Source organism: Embiotoca jacksoni, unplaced genomic scaffold (assembly GCF_022577435.1).
Source record: "Embiotoca jacksoni isolate LCO1_2020_lvr unplaced genomic scaffold, fEmbJac1.0.p SCAF_14, whole genome shotgun sequence".
NCBI lineage: Eukaryota > Metazoa > Chordata > Actinopteri > Embiotocidae > Embiotoca > Embiotoca jacksoni.
The window spans coordinates 11099172-11122413 of NW_027185274.1; the positions used below are offsets into that span (position 1 = coordinate 11099172).

The 23242-nt window shown below is 43.1% G+C and overlaps 2 protein-coding genes across 2 annotated transcripts; both read left to right on the forward strand.

The window, feature by feature from the left end:
- The first annotated feature begins 183 nt into the window (after positions 1-183).
- LOC138197251 (NACHT and WD repeat domain-containing protein 2-like) lies at positions 184-11416 on the forward strand. The gene is made up of 10 exons (XM_069147941.1): positions 184-278; positions 448-536; positions 1601-1708; positions 2568-2765; positions 3158-3299; positions 3375-3523; positions 4126-4482; positions 4794-4895; positions 5892-6705; positions 7687-11416. Exons 1-10 carry the CDS (start codon positions 185-187, stop codon positions 10827-10829), a joined length of 5196 nt encoding a protein of 1731 aa, XP_069004042.1. The 5' UTR covers position 184; the 3' UTR covers positions 10830-11416.
- Positions 11417-11910: 494 nt separating this feature from the next.
- LOC138197252 (probable E3 ubiquitin-protein ligase HERC6) lies at positions 11911-23208 on the forward strand. Its single transcript, XM_069147943.1, has 23 exons — positions 11911-12141; positions 12853-13009; positions 13096-13172; positions 13381-13608; positions 13891-13982; positions 14120-14247; positions 14415-14569; positions 14902-14957; positions 15076-15161; positions 15834-15893; positions 16006-16102; positions 16255-16435; positions 16771-16922; positions 17254-17373; positions 17502-17600; positions 17773-17952; positions 18379-18519; positions 18903-19069; positions 19421-19487; positions 19601-19671; positions 21369-21552; positions 22063-22165; positions 22479-23208. The coding sequence occupies exons 1-23, from the start codon at positions 11925-11927 to the stop codon at positions 22712-22714; spliced, it is 3054 nt and encodes a 1017-aa protein (XP_069004044.1). The 5' UTR covers positions 11911-11924; the 3' UTR covers positions 22715-23208.
- Positions 23209-23242: the final 34 nt, after the last annotated feature.

Sequence of the window (23242 nt, forward strand, 5' to 3'; positions counted from 1 at the left end):
CTAGAAGTGGGCGTGATCATGATAACACATGAGAAACAACCCCAGGTCCGAATTTCCTGAGTGGAGCAGGAGAGAAAAAACACCGGCACAGAGAAGGGAGAGCAGCCGTAAACTGTTTAGGTCAATATGTTTGTGAGAAAAGCGTTCTTCCCTATTTTTTTTTAACAATAACAGTTGAGTCAGCATGCCCTCCGGAGGAAAGCAAATAAACTGCTCTCCACCACTTTCCAGCTGTGGTTCGTCCTGTGTGAAGATCTATCTGTGCTCCAACCCAGAGGGTAAGCAGATGAATCATGAAGCAAAGTATCAACAAAATTTCCTGAAATTAGAAAAAAAACAAAACAAAAAAAAAAAAACCATCTTGTATGTATGCATGTGAGTTTATGTCTTCTTAAAGATGTTTTCGGAGTTATTTCGTTACCACGTTGGTGTTTTTGTTCTGTGTAGACAGCGTGGTAGAGCGTCAGGCTTTGAGAGAGAAAGTGTTCCCCAGGCTGAGAGAGCACTGCAGGCACTCGCTGGGACTGGATGTCAGGGTGAGTGCGTACTTCTCTTTTCTAAGTGCACAGGAAACACATTAGGTGTGCTGTATATAGAAACTTCATATCGTTTTGCATCCTTTCTGTCCTTTTAACAGCATGAACTGGCTGAGGCAGGTTGCAGGTGCTTTTGCATGTGCATTAAAACATGATTACTTAAATTGCATAAATAAGTACTTGCACTTTTAATGGTTTTTAGAGCTAGGAGGAGCATCAGCTGTGATCCACTGGAGGAAACGCCGTAAACTGCCTTATTTTAATGCTCCTGCAAATATTTTGTAGTGAAATTACAACCATAAAGTTTCAGTCTACAGTGATGTTTCTTTAGTGTCTGTTCTTCCATCCTGATACTGAAGTGCAGATCTTAAAAAAATAAATACAAATTAGGAATAACACAAAAAAACAGGAAAAATACATTTACAATGTGTAATCACACTGTTCTGAATAGCTGTTGCCAGCAAATTTATTTTCCATCAGTCAATGAGAAAAATACTCAACTAATTGCTGCAGGGCAGAAACCTTATTAATCCATGCAGTCATCACTAAGACAACCATGCGTAACGTTGTATTCACTGCCAGCAGTGGAATAAAAAAAAAGCAATAGCATTCGGTTGCTTCCTTGTGTGTGTGTGTGTGTGTGTGTGTGTGTGTGTGTGTGTGCGTGCGTGCGTGCGTGCGTGCGTGTGTTTTCTCTTTATTCTTTCACTTTTTCCGCCTGAGGCCATTCCAGTAAAGGTGCAGTCAATTCTACTCAACTTGGCTTGATTATATTTGACAACAAAGGGAATGAGCAGCTGTAACGCGACTGTCTGCATTGTGTGCTAGTTTGTTGCTCATGCACGTGTGTGTATTAACTCACCACAGGACAGTTCAATCAGCACATTGTGCTGCGTATCTCTATTCAGCAGCATGTGTAATTAAGACACAGGGGAGAACATGATATGTTAGTCAGCCACTGCTGGTCCGATTGTTGTTGGACCTCGACTGTCAGGTGTCTCTCCACTTAACTTTAACCCTTCTACTGTGTGTGTGTGTGTGTGTGCGTGCGTCTCTGTCTGCAGGTGATTGACCCATTTGAGTCCAGTGATCCCAGTCGTTGGCCTGATGAAAACACCAGACGGCAGCTGATCCAAGAATGCAGAGAGAGCTCAGCTGGACCTTTTTTACTGGTAAATAAAACCCCTGGAAGTCTTTAGTCATGAGTGTGCAGCAAGACCTACGCCGAGAGGGAGAGGTCCACTGACCCTCACTCTACAACTCAAGCACTATTAGCAGCCCTGAAGGACTACCGGCGCCACTCTGACGCCTGAGTTGACAATCAGCTGCAGTCAAAGTGTCGCTGTTGAATTCTGAATGTGTTCAGTATTACAAATGATAAAAGCTTATCTGGCTTTATTTTATTTTATTATTATTTATTTTTTTAGGTATGCTTGGGTCAGATCATTTGTTAACCAGAAAGTCATCAGGTTTAAACATCAGAACTACAACCACTTAGCCTACAGTGTTTACCTTGGTGATTTGAAGAACAAATTGTCCATCTGACATCATGGCTGCCACATAGTTCACTCACCGGCAGCTTTCTTAATGATGGAAATATTTTCTTCCCATATACAACTCTGAATTCCAGTGTACAGGACATGGACAAAATAACAGAAACACCTGCCTATATAATTGAAATTAATAAATGTCCTCAGAAACGTAATCAGCAATTTTCTGTCACAGCCTCAAGACAAGTTGATGCTCATTAGAAACACAGACTTTACTACTAAAGGACTGTTTGAATTGCTCTGAACAATATACAGCATCACAGGGGTACTTCCCATATAGTGCACAACCACTGAACCTGCTCATTCAGCAGAGTTGTTGTGTATTAATCAAGCAATCTTACCTATTGCTAAACATAATGTATAAAAATAAAAAATATGTATCTTTATGAGCTTCATAAATACACAAACACAAGAACAACGGCAATCAAACCAACTCATCTCATGCTGCTGTTCCCTCTGTGCCCACATGGCGGTGCTGCAGGCTCTGATAGGACATCAGTATGGCACAGCGAGTCTGCCCGCCCAGGTCGAGGTGTCAGAGCACCAGCTGCTGCTGCAGGAGAGCCAGCGGGCGGGAGTCAGCACCCTGGAGCTGGAGAGGGTCTACCAGAGGGACGAGAACACCATCCCTGCCTCCTACTGCCTCAGACCTCCACACAGACTCGCCCGCTGTCCTCTGGTGAATACAGTGAACCTTGTAATTTGGTTGTTTACTCTCGCTGTTTACTTTTCACAGCTACATTTTAATGAGTAAATCATAATTGAGAGTCTCTTTTTAAATGAGCAGGAAAAGGTTTGATGTAGCTGCTTATTAAATGTGAGTGTGAACTTCCTCCACAAGCGATGTATTTATTTACAGATTAAAAACCCAAAATGAAGCATTTAGAAATGTGATTTAATATAATTTCATCTGTCGTCATGTTTTCAAATGAAGTTACATATTCAAATTCAAATATACAGCATTTGATTCTAATACAGTTTCGAGTGACACATATTTCTGCCCATTTGCTCAGATAAATAATGTCCTCGTGGTGCTGCTTTTTAAAAAGCAACTAAGTGTCTTTTGTTCAGCGGGCAGATATCGAGGAGGAAGAGGAGAGACAGGCGAAGACTGAAGAGGAAGAGCTGAGGAAGGTGTTTCAGACAGCTGTGAGTCTGTGTGTGCAGAGCGGCCTTATGACCCCAGAGAGAGCCCATCGCTACTACAGATCAGGTGAAATATGAGCTGCGTCTCTGTATGTGTAGAATGTATTCATTGCTGAAGAATAATTTAACTCTTTGTCTCCAGCTCTGGACGCAGACCTGCGATTCGCACTGGACAACCTTCCTGTTAAGGACATTGTCGGACGCTGCTTGGTCTACGTCCACAAGGTTGTCAATGCAATCGGAGAGGGAGAAAAAAGACAGATGAAATCACAGCTGCAGCCGAAGTCAGAGGTAGAAGTCATGCAGCACTTTCTTATGAGCAGCTGTTTGTCATTATACACCTCACTTTCACTCAGTTCCCATTCTTGTTTGCTTAAAGTGTAGCGTGAGATAATAATAAGACATCCTTAATGCCCAGAGAAGGATGAATTTTAATCCACCTTCAATTACCAATAATCTCTTTTATTCAATTAGTTTTGAAATGAAAAAAAAAAAAAAAAAAAAAACCTTTGTAACAACTGAAGAGGTAGCCACTTTTGTCTGTTAGATACCCAAACATGAGTAGTTTATATTTCATTTTAAAAAAGGAGCACAGAAGCAACCCGAAATATCGACACAAGACATTTCACATTTACAACTTTAGCATATAAACCACCTGCAAACTACTTTAAAAATCCATGACATCAAGAATTTAGATTAAAATGTGATATGAGAGGCATTGATTTGTACAATTTGCTAAATGAGTTCTCTATACTGCCTTTATTTAAGTTTATTATTGAACCAGACAACTACATGTACTTTAAACATCTCTCTCCTGATGTATGTTGGATTCCAGTTCTTTCAGAAGTGTCACAGAGGATGAGAACAGGACTCTTTTTTTTTTTAATTTTCAGGCTGGGACTTCTGAGGCTACTTGGACAACAACACCCACCAATGATGAATTATTTTCAGAGCTATGTGATAACTTCCTCCCTGGTCTCATCACTTCCCGCCAACTTCTAGTCTACACCAGTACTACAGAGTGTGATGGTCGCCATGGTTACACGAAAACCAGGAGGCGGGGCTATGCCGAGGCTCTGTGCCAGCAGGTGTACTCTGACCTTGTGGGGTTGATTGACAGCTTGAACATCTCAGAAACCGGAGAAGAATCTCACCTCGGTGACGCTTTACTTCGAGAGCAGGCGGATCAGGAGCAGCTGTGTGACGTCCTGTCTCGATTTTATGACATCAGTCAGCCAGACGAGAAAAAGGTCAGGATAAAGGTGGTCTGGTTCCCCAAGAAAAAACAGAAAGTGCATTAACTCTGATTTTGATCTGCTTGAGGTGTAGATGTGGTCCCTGCGGCCTACAGTCTGTGGTAGCTCCAATGTCCAGTGCAGTAGCTTTTTTTTTTTTTTTTTTTTTTTTTTTTTTTTTTTTTTTTTTTTAACCGAGTAACGAATGGATATATTTATTATCACAGTGTTTGGAAGCCTTGATTAAACTGCTACCAAAAAAAAAAAAAAAAAATCCAGCTGCCTGCAGCATAGCACCATTTGAGTTTGCTTTCTGTTGATTGTAGGTCAGAGCTTATGTGGATCAGAGGAACCAACAGTGCCCACTAGTGGTGATGGGAGGACCCTGCACAGGGAAGACAGTCCTGCTGGCACATTGCACTCAGCAGGTAGGTGTACTGAGGTGAAATGTGTCAGCTATAAACTAAAGTTTAACAAAAAAAACAATTAAATACTTAATACAGACAGTAGAGATAGAAATATGTATTCACAAGAATAATGTATTAACATTAAATAAATAACAGCAGTCCCCTTAAAAGTAAGAAAATCTGCAAGTATTCTGCCTTCTCATTTGTTAATTACATGGATCTTTTTTTTATTCTCAGTTAGTTGAGGGACAGATAATTAGTCAACTTAACTCAGCTTTATTTATGTAGCACTTTTCATACAAACATGCAGCCCAAAGTGCTTCACATTAAAATAACACACACAAATAAAAGCCAAAAATATAAATAAACACATTTTTTTAAAATTCAAATATAAAAATGCAGTACTAAAAATTGTAACTTTGTTTGGTCAAAAATCAATAGATAAAATGAATTAAAAAATAGAATAAATGCCAGGCAGAAAGCTAATGATTAAAACTTCAAAATCAAGGTGATACACTTTACTCCAATTTAAAAGTGAGATTTAAGACATATGTCCTTACTTTCCTTTAAAAAAAAAAATGTTTGCATCCTTTTCACTTTCAAGTGAAAAACGTCTCATTGATTGGTTCAACCTTTTTAAATATGAATATCTTATGGTTTTCTTCCGCCTTTATGTTGGATTGATGGATATAATCATCAGATTAATTGATAATGACATAATTGTTCCTGCAGCTGCACTTACATCGACTTAAAGATATGATCATTTAATATAAAGGCACAAAATGAGAAGAGAGCTATCTAACCTGTATCTTTATCAAAGGAAATTACGCTTGACAAAATCTTAGATTCCAATCGAGGTACATGAAAGGGATCAGATGCAGAAATAATCGACCATCAAACAAATGAAAAACGCGTGCAAAATAACCTGAAGGCAAAGACACAAGTGTTGTAGGAATTTGTTCCACTTGATCTTAATTACATGCAACACGTTCTCTGTGTCTCTGCCTCTCTCCACAGATAAAGTCTTGGCTTGCAGACAGTGATCCTGTCGTGATCAGTTACCTTTGCAACCTGTCAATCAATACTTTACCAAAGCATCTGCTGTCCAGCCTGATTTTTCAAATTGCTCGCCGATATCAGGACGACCCCTCCTCGAAGCAGGATCCCAGCTTCTACCTCAGCAATGACCCAGACGGTCCCACTAACCCCAGAGAGTCCATATCCAGCTGTAGCCCAACACCTGTTCTGGATTCTCACCATGACCCCACCATTAAAGAACATGTTTCTGACTGTAAGCTTAACCTTAGTGCCACACCACGTCCGGATCACAGAGGACTCGACTCTGGCTGCATAAAACCTGATGTCTGCCTGTCTGAACTTAAAGAACGTCTCTGCGCCCTCCTCGCCCTCCTGCCTTCCTCCAAACAGCCTCTCGTTTTAATCCTCGATGGCTTGGATCAACTCGGAGACAACTTTGGTGCTCAAATCATCGGGAACCTCCCCTCTCCCCTCCCTCCCGGTGTCAAAGTCATCCTCGCAGTTTCCTCCAACCGAGCGGACCTCCTGCAAGCCATCGAACGGCATTACCCGCAGTGCAGTTCACCTCGCTGTGTATCAGAGGGCAGTGAGGAGGAGTCGGGATACGTGTGCCGTGTACACCTGGAATCGGTGGGCAGGAAACAGTGTGCGAAGATGTTGGCCTCACTGCTGAGAAGCTCAGGGAGGAGGGTGACGTCAGGACAACAAGCTCTGGTGAACCAGGCGCTGACGTCCTGTTGTCTGCCTCTCTACGCTCGGCTCCTGCACGCACACACTGAGCTCTGGCACTCCGGTATGACTGATACAGTAAACAAAGAGAGTTTATTCAAGGATAAAGATGGTGATAGTCTTCTTATTTATTTATTTTTTATAGTCAATAACAAAAAAAATCTCATCAGTAAAGCATCAGTGTGGTAGAGCGTCTTTCATTTCTTTCCAAAGTCACTTCGCTGTCTGCGGCAACCTGCGCCACACCCATTCGTTCTTACTGAAGCTTTACATCCTTAAAGAAAGGGTCACGAATATTTAGGTAATCTTTTTTCATTTAATACGATCTGAGATGACCAAAAAAAGTAGAGGTAGACTGTCAAACCTGTCAACAAAGACGTCATGAGACAATTCATCCTCTTTAGTCAGCAGTGACGTTAAACCTATATTCAGAGGTTCCACGGGGAAAAGAAAATAGTGAGAATTTACGGTATGTACCGTCTTGTGTCTTTTTGAGACATTTTATTTTGTCAGTCTCCTCCCCTGCACTGTTTTAAAAATCTCTGTCACAACAACATTTGATTTGCAATTTTTACGCTGAAAATGGTCGGCTTTGACAAAGATTTGGATCACGCAATCAGACAGGCTTGTTTGAATGTTTTGGCTCTGTTGCAGGGATTTAACCATTTCAATGCCAGGGATCACCTCCAAAACAAGTTCCACTATTTTGCAGGGCCATCGTGGCTAAATGCTGCGCTTGGCGCCGGCCGAGACGATTGTGACTGGTTTAAAGAAATATTAACAAACCGGAGCCTTTTTTTTTCTCCTCTACCGTAATGATATTTGGGTGCAGCCAGACAGACCATTCTGCAGCGCTGGAGCAGTGCGGTGGCGATAGGTCCAGCTGTGCTGGACGAGATATCGGATACACAAGTGTTATTTGTTTAATTAATGGTTGGGTTTGGTCATTTACTGGGATTTGTTGCCGATACCAAATGAACACACGATACCACCACTCATCCTATGAAATGATTACATTTCTCTCTCCTTACTCTTCTCTCATCAGATTCGGATGTGACGGAGTCGTCGCTCCCGGGTGGCGTCCACTCATCCATTTCTGCACTCCTGGATCACCTCGAGCAAAAACACAGCTCTTCCATCGTGGCTCGTGCCGTCTCTTACCTCACCCTCTCCAGGGCCGGGCTCTCGGAGGCCGAGCTTGCCGATCTGTTGTCCAGCGATGATGACGACATTCTGGCTGAGTGCGTCTGTCGCAGCGAAGGGCCTCCCTCCGAGGTGGAGGTCTCACAAGTCGACGTGGAGAGACTCCTTTTGGATTTAAAGAGCTTCCTTATCAAAAGGACGGTTGCAGGTTCACAGGTTTTGTTCTGGGCGAGCAGGCATTTCAAGCTGGTTGTGGCTAAAAGGTATTTAAGCACTAATGAGGTGAGGAGGAAGATTCATGCAGCGATGGCGGACTATTTTAGTGGTGATTGGGCTTGTGGAAGTGCTAAACCACTTCTCCTAAAACAAAAATCTGGACCAAACAGGAACGTAGACAGTCAACTATCCAGCCAGCCGTTTGTCTTCACTTCGCTCAAAGATGTTGGGCGGGTGAACTTGAGAAAAGTCGTAGAATTGCCGTATCACTTGCAACAGAGTGGCAGGTGCGAGGAGTTGGAGCGTGGGTTGTTAATGTCGTTGGGGTTTCACCAGGCCATGGTTCGAGCTGGTCTCCTAGGAGACCTGGTAGCCATGTTGCAGTCTGATGACGGCTCATCTCAGTTTTTAAGGGAGAGACTACTCCTGGCGAGCACATTTAGGTCTTCTGCTTGCTTCCTGCAGAGCTCACCGCTGCAGCTGCTTACAGTGATGGAGTCCAGCATCCTCCCTAATCTCAAGGTGTTTCCGGCTCTCCAGGGTTATGTCAGAGACATCAGACGGGAGAGGAAGAAGAGAGGACACGGACTAGAAATAGCACTTTGTCCTGGTCCCACCTCTGTTCTCCCCATTTGGCATTTAGAGTATGATGAGAAAACCGGGGGTGCTTGTGTTGTAGAAACTGCTGGTATGGAGTGCGGGACTGTGGCAGAGATCATGGATGACGGTTCTGCTTGGATTTGGAAAGGCTCTGGATGTGATCTAGTCAAACTGTCACTAAGCTGCAAACAGAAGGAGCGGAAGTTTGCGGGAGTGAGAGGTAGCGGTCGATTCCTCCTGCTTTCAACGCGATGCAACAAGCTTTTTGTGTGGGATGTGACGGGCCCAGAAATGTTTCTGGAGGTTAAAGACCCCTTAAAAACCGAGATGGGCTCGAGCCAAACACCACACAAAATTGAGGGATTCGTTGCGAGTCAAAAAAAGTTATTTATGTGGTGGAAAGACGTGAGTTTCGTGAGCCTGTTTGACATCTCCAGTGACACCTTGACTCATTTCCAGTGTCAGAGCTCTGTGATCTGTCTGGCTTTCTCCTCCAATGGGTTTTGCATGTACTGTGGGCAGGAAGACGGTACAGTGTCGATATTTGACATCGAAACCAGCAGCCTGCTTGGCACTTGTTCAAACTCCGACCACGGTGCAGTTACATCCATAATCCTCAGTGAAGACAAGAGGGAAATGGCATGTGTTGACAGGGCTGGGAATGTAGCTCTATGGGATGTAGCAGCCGAAACACTGCCACCCAGACTCGTCAAACAAAACGGCAACCGGGGCCAATCTAGTAACATCCTCAGCACAGATTACTCGAATGAAACCGACACTCTTTTGGTGTGTCAAGCCCGTCAGGTTACGCTGTGGGATACGTGCAGCTGGGAGCTCTGGGATCAGTTCTTGGCTCCGCCAGGGAAAGCCCTCACTCAAGCTGTGCTGTCCCGGGATGCCCACCTGTTCCTGGCTTTGTTGGACACCTGCCCCCTTGTCTTGGTGTGGAGGGTTAGCAGCGGGGAGTGTGTTCTCTCCTTAGAAACGACCAATCAGCCCCGCGCCATCCTCCAAGTGGCCTCGGACTTCATTTGTGTCACTGGCGATGGCAGCCTGACAGTGTGGGACTCGGAGATGATTGACGCCGCAGGGTCAGCTCTTAAAATGGGGCGCGGAGTGAAAGAAGTGGTGGCTGAACAAACAGGCCAGTGGTTCTACACTGCAGACGGTGCGGAGAAAGTATGCAGGTGGAATTTAGACTCAGGACTTCCGCAGGCTAACTTCCTGCATGACGGCCCCGTGGAGAAACTGCGGCTTTCTCCAAACGGCGCGCACCTGGTGTCGCTGTCAGCAGGAGATATTTACGTTTGGCAGACGGAGACGGGGAACAATATTGTACGTATCTGTGGCAGCAGAGCTACGGACGTCCTGATCACACCCAACTGTAACTTCGGAGTGAGCATTTCTGAGCGAGGGCTGTCCCGGGTTTGGAAAATGGCACACGGGAGCATCGTGTGCAGCATACCCCTGTACCTGTCTGACGCCCGGGTGTCGCCCGAGAGCACGTTTCTCCTCGGCCGTCGTCACGGAGACCTGCTGGCTGCCAGCCTGTGGTCGGGCGCGATCAGTAAGCGCTTCTCCTGCGCGGCAGGCTCGGAGCGTGTTATCGCTTTCCACACGCTCTCGGGACATCCGGACTTTGCGGTGGTGATGGCGGCCTCGGGGGCCGTGTACACCTGGAACGTAGCAGAGGAGACGGCGTGCAGACACTTTCGTCTGCCGCGCACGTTTCGCTGTCAGCCACACGACTTCCACACGTCCGCTGACGGGAGCTGCGCTCTGCTGTCCACTGAGGGCGACGCCGTCAACCTCTTGGACCTGTCTCAGGTCAGACTGTGCTCACTCAAAGCCGAGGGTCCTGTCGTTAAAGCCCGCTTGGACAAAAGCGGCTGCTTCGCTGCTTGCGCATCGCGCCCCGCCAGCCGGGGGAGCGGCTGCGCATGTTACCTGCATTCGAGGCCCGTCCTCACAGTCACACGCCTTTCAGACGGGGAGGTAATAGGCAGCGTGCGTCTGCCTGAGAGCCCGTTGACTCTGGTTGTGTGCGCGGGGCAGTGTGTGTTTGTGGGTTTTGAGGACGGGTCTGTGGGTGTCTACTCCGTGTTAGGTATCACGATCGATGGGGAGGAGTTGGTGAGAAATGTTAACGGTCCGCGGAAGCAATGCCCCTCTGACAGGACACCATTCAACTGGTTTCCTCGAGCCACTCCCAGTATTATATGGCCCTAGTTATTATCTGCTGCTGTAAGGGCTTGAAATTTTGTGAGCTCTTTACAATTCTCCACGTCTGCGTAAGTATGACCCAAAAACATCATCAGAGTTTGACACAAGTCCTAAAAGAAATAGTACAACCCTAATAAAGAAATGAAATAACAAATAATATGCTTTTTCCATTTATGTATTGCGGAAAATGATCCAAGTTTGATAGTTTTTGTCTCATTTGTTTAATATCTATGTATAAATATAAATCTTTCTACGGGGTTCACAAACGTTCGAGCACCACTGTGAACGGAGGGGATACATTTGATAGAAAATAAAGTGCAGAGCATCAAATCAGTCAGAAATTACAACTGTACAAAAGTTGCACGTTACAGTGTTTTATACTTGTGGAGACCACGCTATCAACTGCACCTTTGTCTATACTCATTTTCAACAGATCTTCTTTTATGATAATGACAACAGCATTTTTTTTTTCCACCTGAGTTTCATTTCTGTGAAAACAAAACCAATACCTGACTTGCCAATTTATAATGCTTATTGTTGTCACGAACAGGACCTTGTCACAATTATTTGAAATAAAATACTCGGGTAATAATGCCTTCTTTATATCTCTGTTCATGTAATAAACAAAATAATGTCACTTTGACATCCCCCTATCTTTGTATCACTAAGCATCTTGCTAGAAACGTCAGAAAATACAAATACTGTCTTGTTTAAAGAAAAAAACACGTCCTTCTATTGACTGAAAATACATTATACGACGTTGTTCATTTAGTTTCATTTATCTTTAAACAAACAACTTCTGCTCTCGTGCTGCCTTCCCAGTTTCCCGGAATGCCCGTAAATTTGACTACTTTTTAAGTTATTGTGCATTCGGCCCTAGTTGCTGTTGGCCAAAAGTAAATAAATAAAATTTATAGTCGTGTCAGACATTTGAACTCTTACAAAAGAGCCATGCAACATGAGGAATGAGTGGTTTTATCTACACTTTGCTAGGCGGTTATGATATTTCCGGCAGCACTTGAAGGCAGCATCAGCTGAGTTAAATAGCCTCCAGAGAGGATGCTGCATATTCCTCAGTTCTTGGAGACATTGCGTGAAGACATGCATCTGTTCTGTTGGGGAGACAGCTCCAGTGGACAGTTCGGTCCACGGGCAGCACTCACCCCCGCGTCCTGGACTGTCCCCGGGGTCATCACCGACATCTGCTGCGGGGACCAGCACACTTTATTCCTCAATGCTGAGGGAGCCGTTTTTTCATGTGGACACAATTCACAGGGACAACTCGGACGAAAGAAAAATACAAATGGAAGGACACCAGGTGAGTAATGAAGATGATTTATTTGTAGGCAACAACTGAAATACATAAGAAACCGTGTAATTGTCCTACGAAGTTGGTCTTTTCTGAGTTTTCCTACTTCTTTCTCACTTTTAAGGACTGCCTTGATCGTGTGTTTCTCTGCCTAATAGCCTAACGAATCAGTTGCAGCCATCGAAAAAATAATGACTCACCCCTCATACACGTATCAGGCTGCTTTTGGCAGAGTTAGGTTTCTGTTTCGTTTCACCCCTGTAACTCCAAACAACGCCCATCATAATAGTTCACGCGGAGTTACACGTGCAAGTGGGACAGCTGTGTATTCAGCATGTAGTGTTGCATTCATAGTCTGGAATATGATTGTGTTTCTTACTTTTGATATATAGTTTTGACGAACTGCAAAATATACGTCGAAATAAAAAAAAAAAGTCAATAGATGAATACAGCAATAGAAGGTGTTTATAACGTTTTACAATGTAAAATAGTCCCGGATTCATTATGTTAGTAAAGAGAGTGCGTACTAAGTGAAGGTATGTGCTGCTTTTAGGGTAACAGCTTTTTATGATATGTCGGGTTTTCCTTTTGCGTTTGTCTGTCAGACTGACATCCATCAAAGGTTTTATCATCTGGAAGTTATTAGTGTTTAGACATGCATCTTCCACCTGACATCCCAGTTAACTCTCTTAACACGTGTTGTCTGGTATCCTCGGTCAGGTCGGGTGGAGAGTCTGGGTGATGTGGTGGCGATGGCTTGCGGTCAGGACCACTGTCTGGCTCTGTGTGCATCTGGACAGGTGTTCTCTTGGGGAGCAGGAGAGGATGGACAGCTCGGGGATCCCTTGGGTCTACAGTCCAGAAGTCAGAGAGCAAGGCAAGACACTCAGTCAGACACTTCACTGGAAGTCAGTGGACGGTGGTTACATGTCTAACGTTTTAATTATCTCTTGTCTCATGCAGTCGGGTGCCGATTCCACTGTCCATACCAATAGTTCAAGTTGCTTGTGGAAACTCCCACTCTCTGGCGTTGACTGAAGGTAAGACCATGAACACACTGATGACGGCTTGGTGTGTTTATAATGAGCGGAGGCAGCTTCCGTTTCACGGCTTGTAAAATTGAATAAAACATTCTATGTTGAATAAAAAAACAATAAAAAAAACCATAAGCTAATTATCACTAAATTCATTTCTTATTGTCAGCTATTCATTTTACTTTACTTTTTCACTTTATTTATCGTTTTCCAGGTGGAGATGTCTTCTCGTGGGGTTTAAACAGTCACGGTCAGCTGGGCCTGGGGAAGGAGGTGTCACTGCAGTACAAACCTGTGCTGGTGACCGCTCTGACCGGCGTAGCAGTGACCAGGATTTCCGCCGGCGGGACCCACACTCTGTTCCTCACCCTCTCAGGCCTGGTGTACTGCTGTGGGGCCAATAAATGGGGCCAGCTGGGGCTCAACAGGGTCGACAACAACGGTACGATAATTTGTCCTCACCCTGTCACGCACTAGTTTGTTCATATTTAGTGAGAAGCAGAGTATCTGTAAACACATGATATATTCCTGACATCACCAACTACTACAGGCAGTTATTCTGGAGATGACTTCAGAACAGGGGCAGGTGTTGTCTTATTTTTCAGAATTGTGTGTAATGTAAGGTCAAATGCGAGAACTGAGAGGCACTAACCTCGCACTAAACCATATTATGAATTACACTAAATTGTATTTAATGATTTCATTTCCGGTCGTCTTTTAACAGGCAGGTTCAACATCTGTGTGGTGCCTGCCCTCAGGCCTCTGGGTGTCTCCTTGATCAGCTGTGGAGAGTCACACTCTGCCGTGTTAACAAAGGTACAAACTTCGCTGGTTCTCAGCCGTGTTGGAATGAATGTAACAAAATCCTCTGATTTACTTCCCCCCAAAGATGACTTATCACACTGTGCAGATAATTGGTGTGAGGTGTCATCATGTAATTTTGGGATTTCCAGGATGGTAAAGTTTTCACTTTTGGAGAGGGAAGCCACGGTCAGCTCGGTCACAACTCCTCCGCTCATGAAGTGATGCCCAAACTGGTCGACGGTCTTGACGGACCCGCCTCCCAGATTGCATGTGGCAGGTAATAACTAGGATTATTTTAAGAAAGATGTATTTAATTTTGGGCGCGTTACAGTCCTGAGATCACATTCATAGTCGGATGGAAAAGCTCAAACTAGAAAAACGTATTTAAATACTTGTGAAATATCAAGTCTTTTATTAAATCCATAACTGGTTATTGTTTCACAGGCATCACACTCTGGTTCTGAGCACCTCTGGCAGCTTGTGGGCTTTTGGCAACGGAGCCAAAGGTCAAATTGGAACTGGACAGTCAGATGACAGTCTGAATCCGGTTCTGGTTCAGCTTCCATGGACCGCTGATACTCTAGCCGCCATACCCAGTGGTATGTATGCACCGGCTCTGGGCAGTTATATTTGTTAGATCTGTTAGATTTTAATAAGGCGTATGTGATCATGTTCACATTTCTCCCCTTAAACCAAAGCTAAATTATTCCGGGAGATACGTGAATGAATAATGAAGCCTTTCCTCAGTAATAACGTGCTGCCAAAGAGCATTACATGAAACTTTGAGTTAAACGTGGCCCTTATTCTTTGGCACTTCCTCAGATTCAAGTCAAACTGAAATGTTGCCAGTTGACTTAATGTTTTAGGATTTTTATTTGTAAAAGAAGATCATGTGGTGTGAAGTGAAATCAGCTTTTATTTGTTTGAGCAGACTTGAAAATATCAGCTGGATGGAATACAAACTTCATGTACTCTTCACCTGCACAGGTAATATATAACTAATTAAAACCTTAGTTTTTTTACAGATGTTCACAGAAAAAGAAATACAAAAAAGAAGCTTCTATGGCTGCCTTTTAACTTCTAAGTCCTTTCTTTTAAAAACCAGGATCACAGACAGATAACTGGGCGCCTTGATGACACAAAAATACAAAAATGGCTGACATTGACACATGGTAACGTGGAGGCGAGAAGGTAATTTGTCATGGCTCTGGAATTTTTGTAATTATGTTTCTGTGCATATTAAATATGACTCATATTAAACACATGCGCTATAACTGCGTTGTTTATAAGTCACTCCCAATCCTTTCTATGGCAGAAATATATAACACTTAAAACTGAATTTGAATCAGTTACAACCCCGTTTCCAAAGAAGTTGGGATGCTGTGTAAAATTAAATAAAAACAGAATGCAATTATTTGACAATCCTGTAAACCCGTCCCAACACAGCGTCCCAACTTCTTTAGAAACGGGGTTTCGGGTGTTCATATTCATTTTTTTAACTTTCCAATCTCCAGCAACCGGTCTCCTCCTTATCAAACGTTTACATGTTTTATTTGAATGGCTCAATTTATATAATTGTATATATATATATTATTATTATAATTGTATATACATTTATATTATTTTCATTCAGATATATACACACACACACACACATACATACAGACAGTATGGCCCTTCATATAAGATCATATTGATCATATTGGTATCGTCTGTTGCTTAATCATACAACTGCATAACTTAGTGCGACACGAAGCTTTTGCGCACTTCCGGGGCACAATTATTAATATTTATGTACTTTAAATGTTTTAAATGTTTCTATTGACATATTTCTTTCCATATTCTTCTCCCTTTGTGCAACAGGGAAATCAGATCAATGTTCATGACCAGTTCAAGTCTTGTTGCAAGTTTCACAAAACCCACGTAAGTCCTTTTCTTCCGTCGGCTTTTTACAGTATCGGAAACAAAGCTTAAGAATTAAAAGGTGGACACTGCTGCTCACTTCTTTGTTGCAACACTCTGCCTTTGATATCAGAGGGCCTCCACTGGAAGCGGGTGCCTTAACTGTGGACCTCGAGGCTTCCAGCCGAGTTTTTGACCAGCTGTTGGCAATACCATGGATCAAACAATCAGTTAAGAACATCCTTTAAATGCATTCATTATGCACGTTATAAGTGAGACCTAAATTGACTGCTTACATTTGGTGCAGTAACCACTCACTAACATTTCAGCCGCATGTGCAAACATTCCCATGTGGTCTCACAGATCTCCTCTCCTCATGCAGGTAAACCTGGATTGCATGATTGAGTTGCTCTTCGCTTCAAAAACTGTCTTAAAATCTCCGGAGATCCTCCTGATTCTGCTGACGTGCCCGATTCTGCAAGAGGACTCTAGCGTCATGCACGGAGTTTTGGGTCTGGCGATGGTTACAGCGCATCTCAATGACAAGACTCTCACAACACTAAGTAAACAACTTGATTTTTTTTGGGGGGGCCAAAGGCTTTTTGTCGCAGCGTTGTGGAGGCTTGTAATCTTGGAGCTTAGTGTCAGTACAGCCAGGCATTGCAAATTTAGATTTAATTCGCTGCGTAGCTTTGCAATATAATATTATTTCTGAATGTTTTGCTTTATTTAAAAGTTTATTTTCAAGTAATATTTATGGACAAATCTTAAACCAAATATGTTCATTATAAAAAATATACAGATGCTGCTTTTTAGTTACTTTGAAAAATGTGAGATCCTCTCTCACTAAATGCTCAATGCAGTGTTAGTGTATTGTTTGAGTGTTTTTGTTCTGCAGGAAGCTGGTGGTCTTCGCTGTCAGCCTCTTTACTGATGAAGCACATCATGGTCTTCAAGAAGGCCCTGGTCTTCTTGCTAAAGAATGGCCTCTTGGCAACGCACAACCCAGGAGTCAGGTTCTTGCTGGATGCCCTCAAGCTTCTCTACAAAGTCAGTGCTGCGTGTTTTATTTTGATGATCAGTGGGTTTACTGCCTGTCTGAATTTTGGGTCAAATTACTAATTATGACTAATTATTATCCGGTTTTTTTTCTGAATTAAGTAGTCACTTGTAAAAATCAGACTATTTATGACTATTGCCAATCACAAGTAAAAAGAGTTTATAGCCATGTCTTGGAACTGCAGTGTCTGACCGTCATCATATACTGAAGGCAAAGTGGCGACTGCACTTCTGCAGACATTCCTAAATTTGAATATTGTGTCCGACTTTTTCGGTTATTATTTTTTTTTTAAAATATAATGTATGTTGTATTTGTTTATAGGCAAACAAAGCTGGAAAGTCCTACAAAGTCCCACTGAGCACCTTTTACGTAGAGGAAATCAATGGGGCTGTGCAACCAATCATGGACGTCAGTCTTTGGAAGGAGTTTTCTAACTTGGAGGTAAAAACAGGCCGTACAGTCGCCACAATATTAAAGAAACAACCTGTCCACCGGTGCTTAATAGAGTTAAATTTGTTTAACGGCTTATTGCTGAAATTGTTTCCTGGTAAATTCTTATTTTCTTTAAGGATAATGAGGCCACACCTGCCATCTTCTGCCGCTACCCATTCGTTTTCACGCTGGTTTGCAAGGTGGCAATATTTAACGTCTTTGCCCAGATGACGAAGGTACAGTATTTTTTTTAAGAATTTCATCTTTTATAAACATTTTACTGTATTGATGAAGCTGCACAATATACCTGCAGATGTTTCTTAAATCAAGCATTTATTTAAATAAAATATCCAACAGCATCTGTAATTAGTCTTGTAAGAGGATTCCTCATAAGTTTTGTGATTCCAGAAAGCGCACCAATTCGCCCATGAAATGTCTTTGGCGTGGTCTGAAGAGTCTTTGGGGGATCCCCCGGACTCCACTCCTGCCCCGGTCTTCCAGCTGACTCTGAGACGAACTCACCTGGTCAAGGACGCCTTCAGACAGCTCAGTGCAGCCGACCACTCTGCCTTCCAAAGGGAGCTTTTGGTAAAAGTAACATTCAAACTTTGCCAGCTGTTGTAAAAAAAAAAAAATAAAAAAAAAAAACTTTTGCAGCTTTTGTCTTCTCAGTGTTTCCCTCCATGGTAATTAAAGGGATACTCTGGACATATAGCTCTGTGCTTCCATAAAGTTTGAAGCTTTAAGCAAAATGTAATTGCATTAAAAATGAAAGAGTAAAACTAGAGAAGTCAACATTAAATATAATTACATTAGTACCCAGACGAATGCCAGCGATGTTACTCTAATGAGAATTAGATAAATGTCAAATTTACTGACTAAAGTTGGAACATTTGGCCTGTTGATTTTAGCAGCTGCTGCCGGAATAAGTCCGCGTTTCTGGCACAAAATGAATATCGCGTTCAATTTAGTTTTTGTTCGGTATTTTCAAAAGTATTATTTCTTCTATCCTAGGTGCAGTTTGTGGACGACAGGAAGGTGATGGATGTCAACAAACGGGACTTTTTCCTCCATATGTTTGATGAGCTGATCAATCCCAAATCGGAAATGTTCATCGACAACGAAAGCAAGACTCTGGTCTGGTTCCCTCCTCGGGTAAGACCAGTGACTTAAAGAGAAGTGTTGTATTGTGTGTATTAAGATTTTGCACATGCTAATTTTTTTTTTTGGACCAAAGCCCTTACAGTGAGTATTTTAAATGCTAAAGAAATCCCTATGAATATAATAAGCAAGTGAGCTTGATTTTTTTTTTTTTTTTTTAAACACCGCTATTAAATGTTAAGAAAAAAGTAAATACGCTTCAGAAAACTTACAACTAAAATGTCAGAAGCTTTCATTCCCCAAGTTTGGCACTTTTACTCAAACAAGCTGAAGATGTAAATTGTCTTCAAGATATGCAACACATATTACCGCCATTTTTTTTGGTTTTTTTGATTATTACTGAATTCTAACTGCTTTTTTATTCACCAACCAAACAGCCCACAGTGCAGGAGAACACTTACTTCCTGTTTGGCATTCTGTGTGGCCTGGCTCTTTACAACCACAACATTGTCTACCTGCCGTTCCCACGCGCTCTCTTCAAGAAGCTGCTCAGCATCAAACCCTCGCTGGACGACATGATGGAGTTTGAACCCGTCATGGCAGAGTAAGACCGATTTTGAAAGTGCATAACTGCTTTCTATTGCACGCAGTTTTATTAAGTAGGAAAGCTGCATCTAATTACGCATAAATACAATGTTTAAAAATACAAAACGATAAAAACAGAAACTCTGTTTTCATCAAAAGAAAAAAGGAGGAAATGTTTGCGTTACCGATGGGTGTTATTTAGCTCTACGTTTATATCCCGTGCAGTTTAACCTCTAATAGACTTAAAATAATGTCAATGGCAGTACATTCTGTATCGCAAACAAAGTTACGCAGTCTTGATTTGAGACACTTCGCAGGGGGACGTGCGGATCGTGATTTATTCATCTTAAGCCGTGTTTACTGTCTTTAGGTCTTGGAGGTGCATATTGATGGACTACGCTCCTGATGAAGTCACAAGACTGGAGACCACTTTCAACGTAAGTCTACCGAAGCCTCGTCCGCACCATTGCTGGGTTTTCTTCTTCTGCCTCGAATGCCTTCACGTGTTGGTGCCACGTTCCGGTCTCAACGCACTAATGATCCGCTGCAGGTGACCTGGGGAGGTGAGGAAGTGGAGCTCGATCCCAACGAACCCGGAAAACCCGTCACAGGGTCAAACAGGTGTGTTCAAACAGGATCAGTAAAGTGGAACAATCGCTCCCAACTTTGTGTCATTTGTGTGTGCGCTGTCAACGGACACGTCGATGATGTGCTTTTGCTGCCATCTGGTGTCGGAAACTTTAAAGTGCGTAACCGCAATATCCCTTTACAGTGGCTCTGCCGGCATACTTTCCTGTCATTACAGATTCAGGGTGTTTACTCCTGGAATTACAGAAGGAACATTCATATGACTGACCTGTAGCAGCTCAATTTCGGGATGTCAGTTGAAACTACTTGGATAATTAGAGGTCCAAGCGGCATCGCTATATATATGTCTATATGTCCACAAATATTCATTCAAATACTAAAAAAAAAAAAAAAAGACACATTCTTTGGATACTGGGTATCGCATGTTTTTCAAAGGGGTTACGTTTGGTCAAACGGCGAGCACGCGGCGATATTAAACATCTTGTAATATGTACTGTGTGCACAAGCTCAAAATATTCGACGATACACGTTGACGTCGTCCGAATGAATTTCTCAGAAATTTGATCAACAACGTTTGGACTTTTTGGAAGCGTCTTAAGCGTGGACAACGAAAGCTACTCCAGTTTACCTAAACTTCACCCACACCTCATCAGCTGTAGAATCAAAGGGCGTCCGACTTACTTTAGGCTCTAACCAAAGACCCCGGGGGGCGGATCGAACCCCGCATCTTCTTGCACCGAGGTTGACGGAACTAATCATTGCACCGCCGCGCCGCCAGTTGCGCCACCGCATTACCCGACGCCATCGGAAGGGCGTGTGACTTTTCAAAACTTTGGTTTACCGCAACGTACGGTCAAGTCAGAAGCCGATTTACTCTGCAGTTTTCAAAAACGCGCCAAATCAATGAACATCTACAACTCCGCGTCTTTATTCAAATGCAAAACAGTTTCTATTTCCCCAAACGTTTGTTTAAACTTCACCAAAATATTTGACAATACACCTGACCATCAACAGAATATGTGATTTTGTTTCATAATTTTATCCCCAAACAACCCCTTTTTTTTTTTTTTTTTTTTTTTGCACACGTCATCTGTTAAAGCCACTAGATCAGGGGTGTCAAACTCATTTTAGTTAAGGGGCCACATACCACCCACTTTGATCTCAAGTGGGCCAGACCAGTAAAATCATAGCATAATAACGCATACATAACGACAATATTTCTCTTTGTTTAAATCATTGGTGAAGGTTTTTTGGATGATAAACCCTATTTTAAGGTCTTTCTACAATAAACTAGAAACATAAAGACCAAAAACTCAGACATCAGCATTTACGCTGTTTTTGAAGCAATTGCTGGATCGATTAAAACAAAAATAACAAAACGTTTGTACTCGTAAACCTCCATATTCTCATAGAAATGCAATTTATGTCTTTCTGTAATTTTCACACTTAGCAAAGTCATCCGGCGGGCCGAGCCGGACCCCCTGGCGGGCCGGATCCGGCCCGCGGGCCGTATGTTTGACACCCCTGCACGAGATGGTTGTGAAATTGCGCGTCTCCGCTGTGGGTGCGGTGTGTGTGGGGTCGTCACCCCGAGGAGCCGAAGGTTCGCGGGTCGAATCTGCTCCGGGACAACCGGTCGACACCGTCGCAGCGTTCACTGCCACGTGCTTCTCGACTCGCTCGGACACAACGCTCGCGGCCATGTTTTCTAATGATTCGTTTCTAAACAGGAAAGAGTTCGTGGCTGCGTTTGTCGACCACGTCTTCAACAAATCGGTGGAGAGGGTGTTCAGCGAGTTCAAAAGAGGGTTCTTCAAAGTGTGCGACATCGACATTGTGGAGTTCTTCCAGCCGGAGGAGCTGCAAGGAGTGATGGTGGGCCAAGACAACTACAACTGGGAGGTGTTTAAGCAGGTGCGCTGAAAACCGCAGGAGGTGTTTGATGTTTTTCATCTTTAAGGGGAGTCGGAACTGCAGAACTGAGATTTATATTCCCACTCATTTTAAACCCAAGGTATTCAAAATGTCATTTTAACTTAACTCTATTCTTGTAAATGCGATATCTCAAAAGCGCCGTGATGGAATTTCTTCAAATTTGGCATAAACAGAACAATTAATAGTTCAACCTTTTAACAGTGTTTTAAATGTTTTATTTGATCCGTTTTTGTGTAAAATTTGAATTTGAAAAGTAACAAGTATATAAATATAGTGATACAATACCTCCCCCCTCCCCCCCGAGCTGTGGCGCATGAAAACGGTACTTTAAATAAAGCACTCGGTTGCTTCGCACAACCGCATGTCAATCATTCGTAAACACTGGGGTAAAAATACATAAAAGTACCAGCGGGACACTTGAATCCAGAAAACTTTTTAGATTTCTGCTTATATCTGTCGATTTCAATTGATTTTTTTTCTTCCAAACAGAACACGGTTTACGAAGGAGATTACCACGCCGGGCATCCAAACATCGTTACCTTTTGGGAGGTGTTTGAGAGACTGACGGCAGAGGAAAAGAAAAAATTCCTTTGTAAGTATTACCGTCGATTGCGCCCTGTCACGCGAGGTGCCGTCAAAAAGGTCATCGCTCCCCGCCGGGTCCGCGGCGTGCATCCCCCCCCCCCCCCCCACCGGTCACGTTTACGCACAAAAGGAACTTTGCGATCGCGCTTCGTCTGGCGTTCTGCTTCACGGTGTAAATTGAGAGCATCTCCGTCAGTTCCAGACTTACTAAAAAAAAAAATTTAAAAAAAAAAAAAAAAGTTTGTTCTTTTTTGTATCTTACAAATTTTCTCCCCCCCCCCCTCCCCCCCCCTCCCTCCCCCCCGCCCTTTTGCTCTCAGTGTTCCTCACGGGCTGCGACCGCGTCCCCTTCATGGGAATGGAGGCCGTCAGGATGAGAGTCGCCGTCTTGCCCAATTCCAACGAGCTCCACTTGCCGGAGTCGCTCACCTGCCACTGTCTGCTGTGGCTGCCCATCTACCGCAGATACCCCGTGGACAGGACGATGCGGTCCAGGCTTCTCCAGGCTATTAATCACAACAGAGGCTTCCGCATGGAATTTCACACTCCAGCTTGAAAGTAGCAAAGTTCTTTAAAAAAAAAAAAATAATCTCGCAGTGATTTTTTTTTTTCCTTTCTTTTCTTTGAAATGTAAATTGCACACTAAAATAAGTTACCTTAATCCTCAGCGATGTAGGAAACAGGTGTACTTGCGTTAAACGAGTAGACCGGCGGCCTAATGTTGTGCCAGTTAGTCGTTTGAAAACTGAGTAATAACACACAGTAGTTAAGAGTGTAAATCTTCCTGTATTTGTTTATGTCCTCTTTCTAATGGCGGATGGCCAACCTGCACTTTAAAATGTTAAAATCTTGTTTGAAAATGTTTTTCGCAGCTTTTTGTTGTCAGTTCTTATGCTGCAGTGAAGTAGTGTGTGTGTGTGTGTGTGTGTGTGTGTGTGTGTGTGCGCAGCCTGGAGATACCAAATGTTTGCACGTTTTGTCCTCAGCAAATTTATCTGCAAAAGTTCTGTCATTAAAATAAATCCACATCTGAAAAAAAAACAACAACAATGAAGCCTATTTTTTAAGAACACACAACAACTCG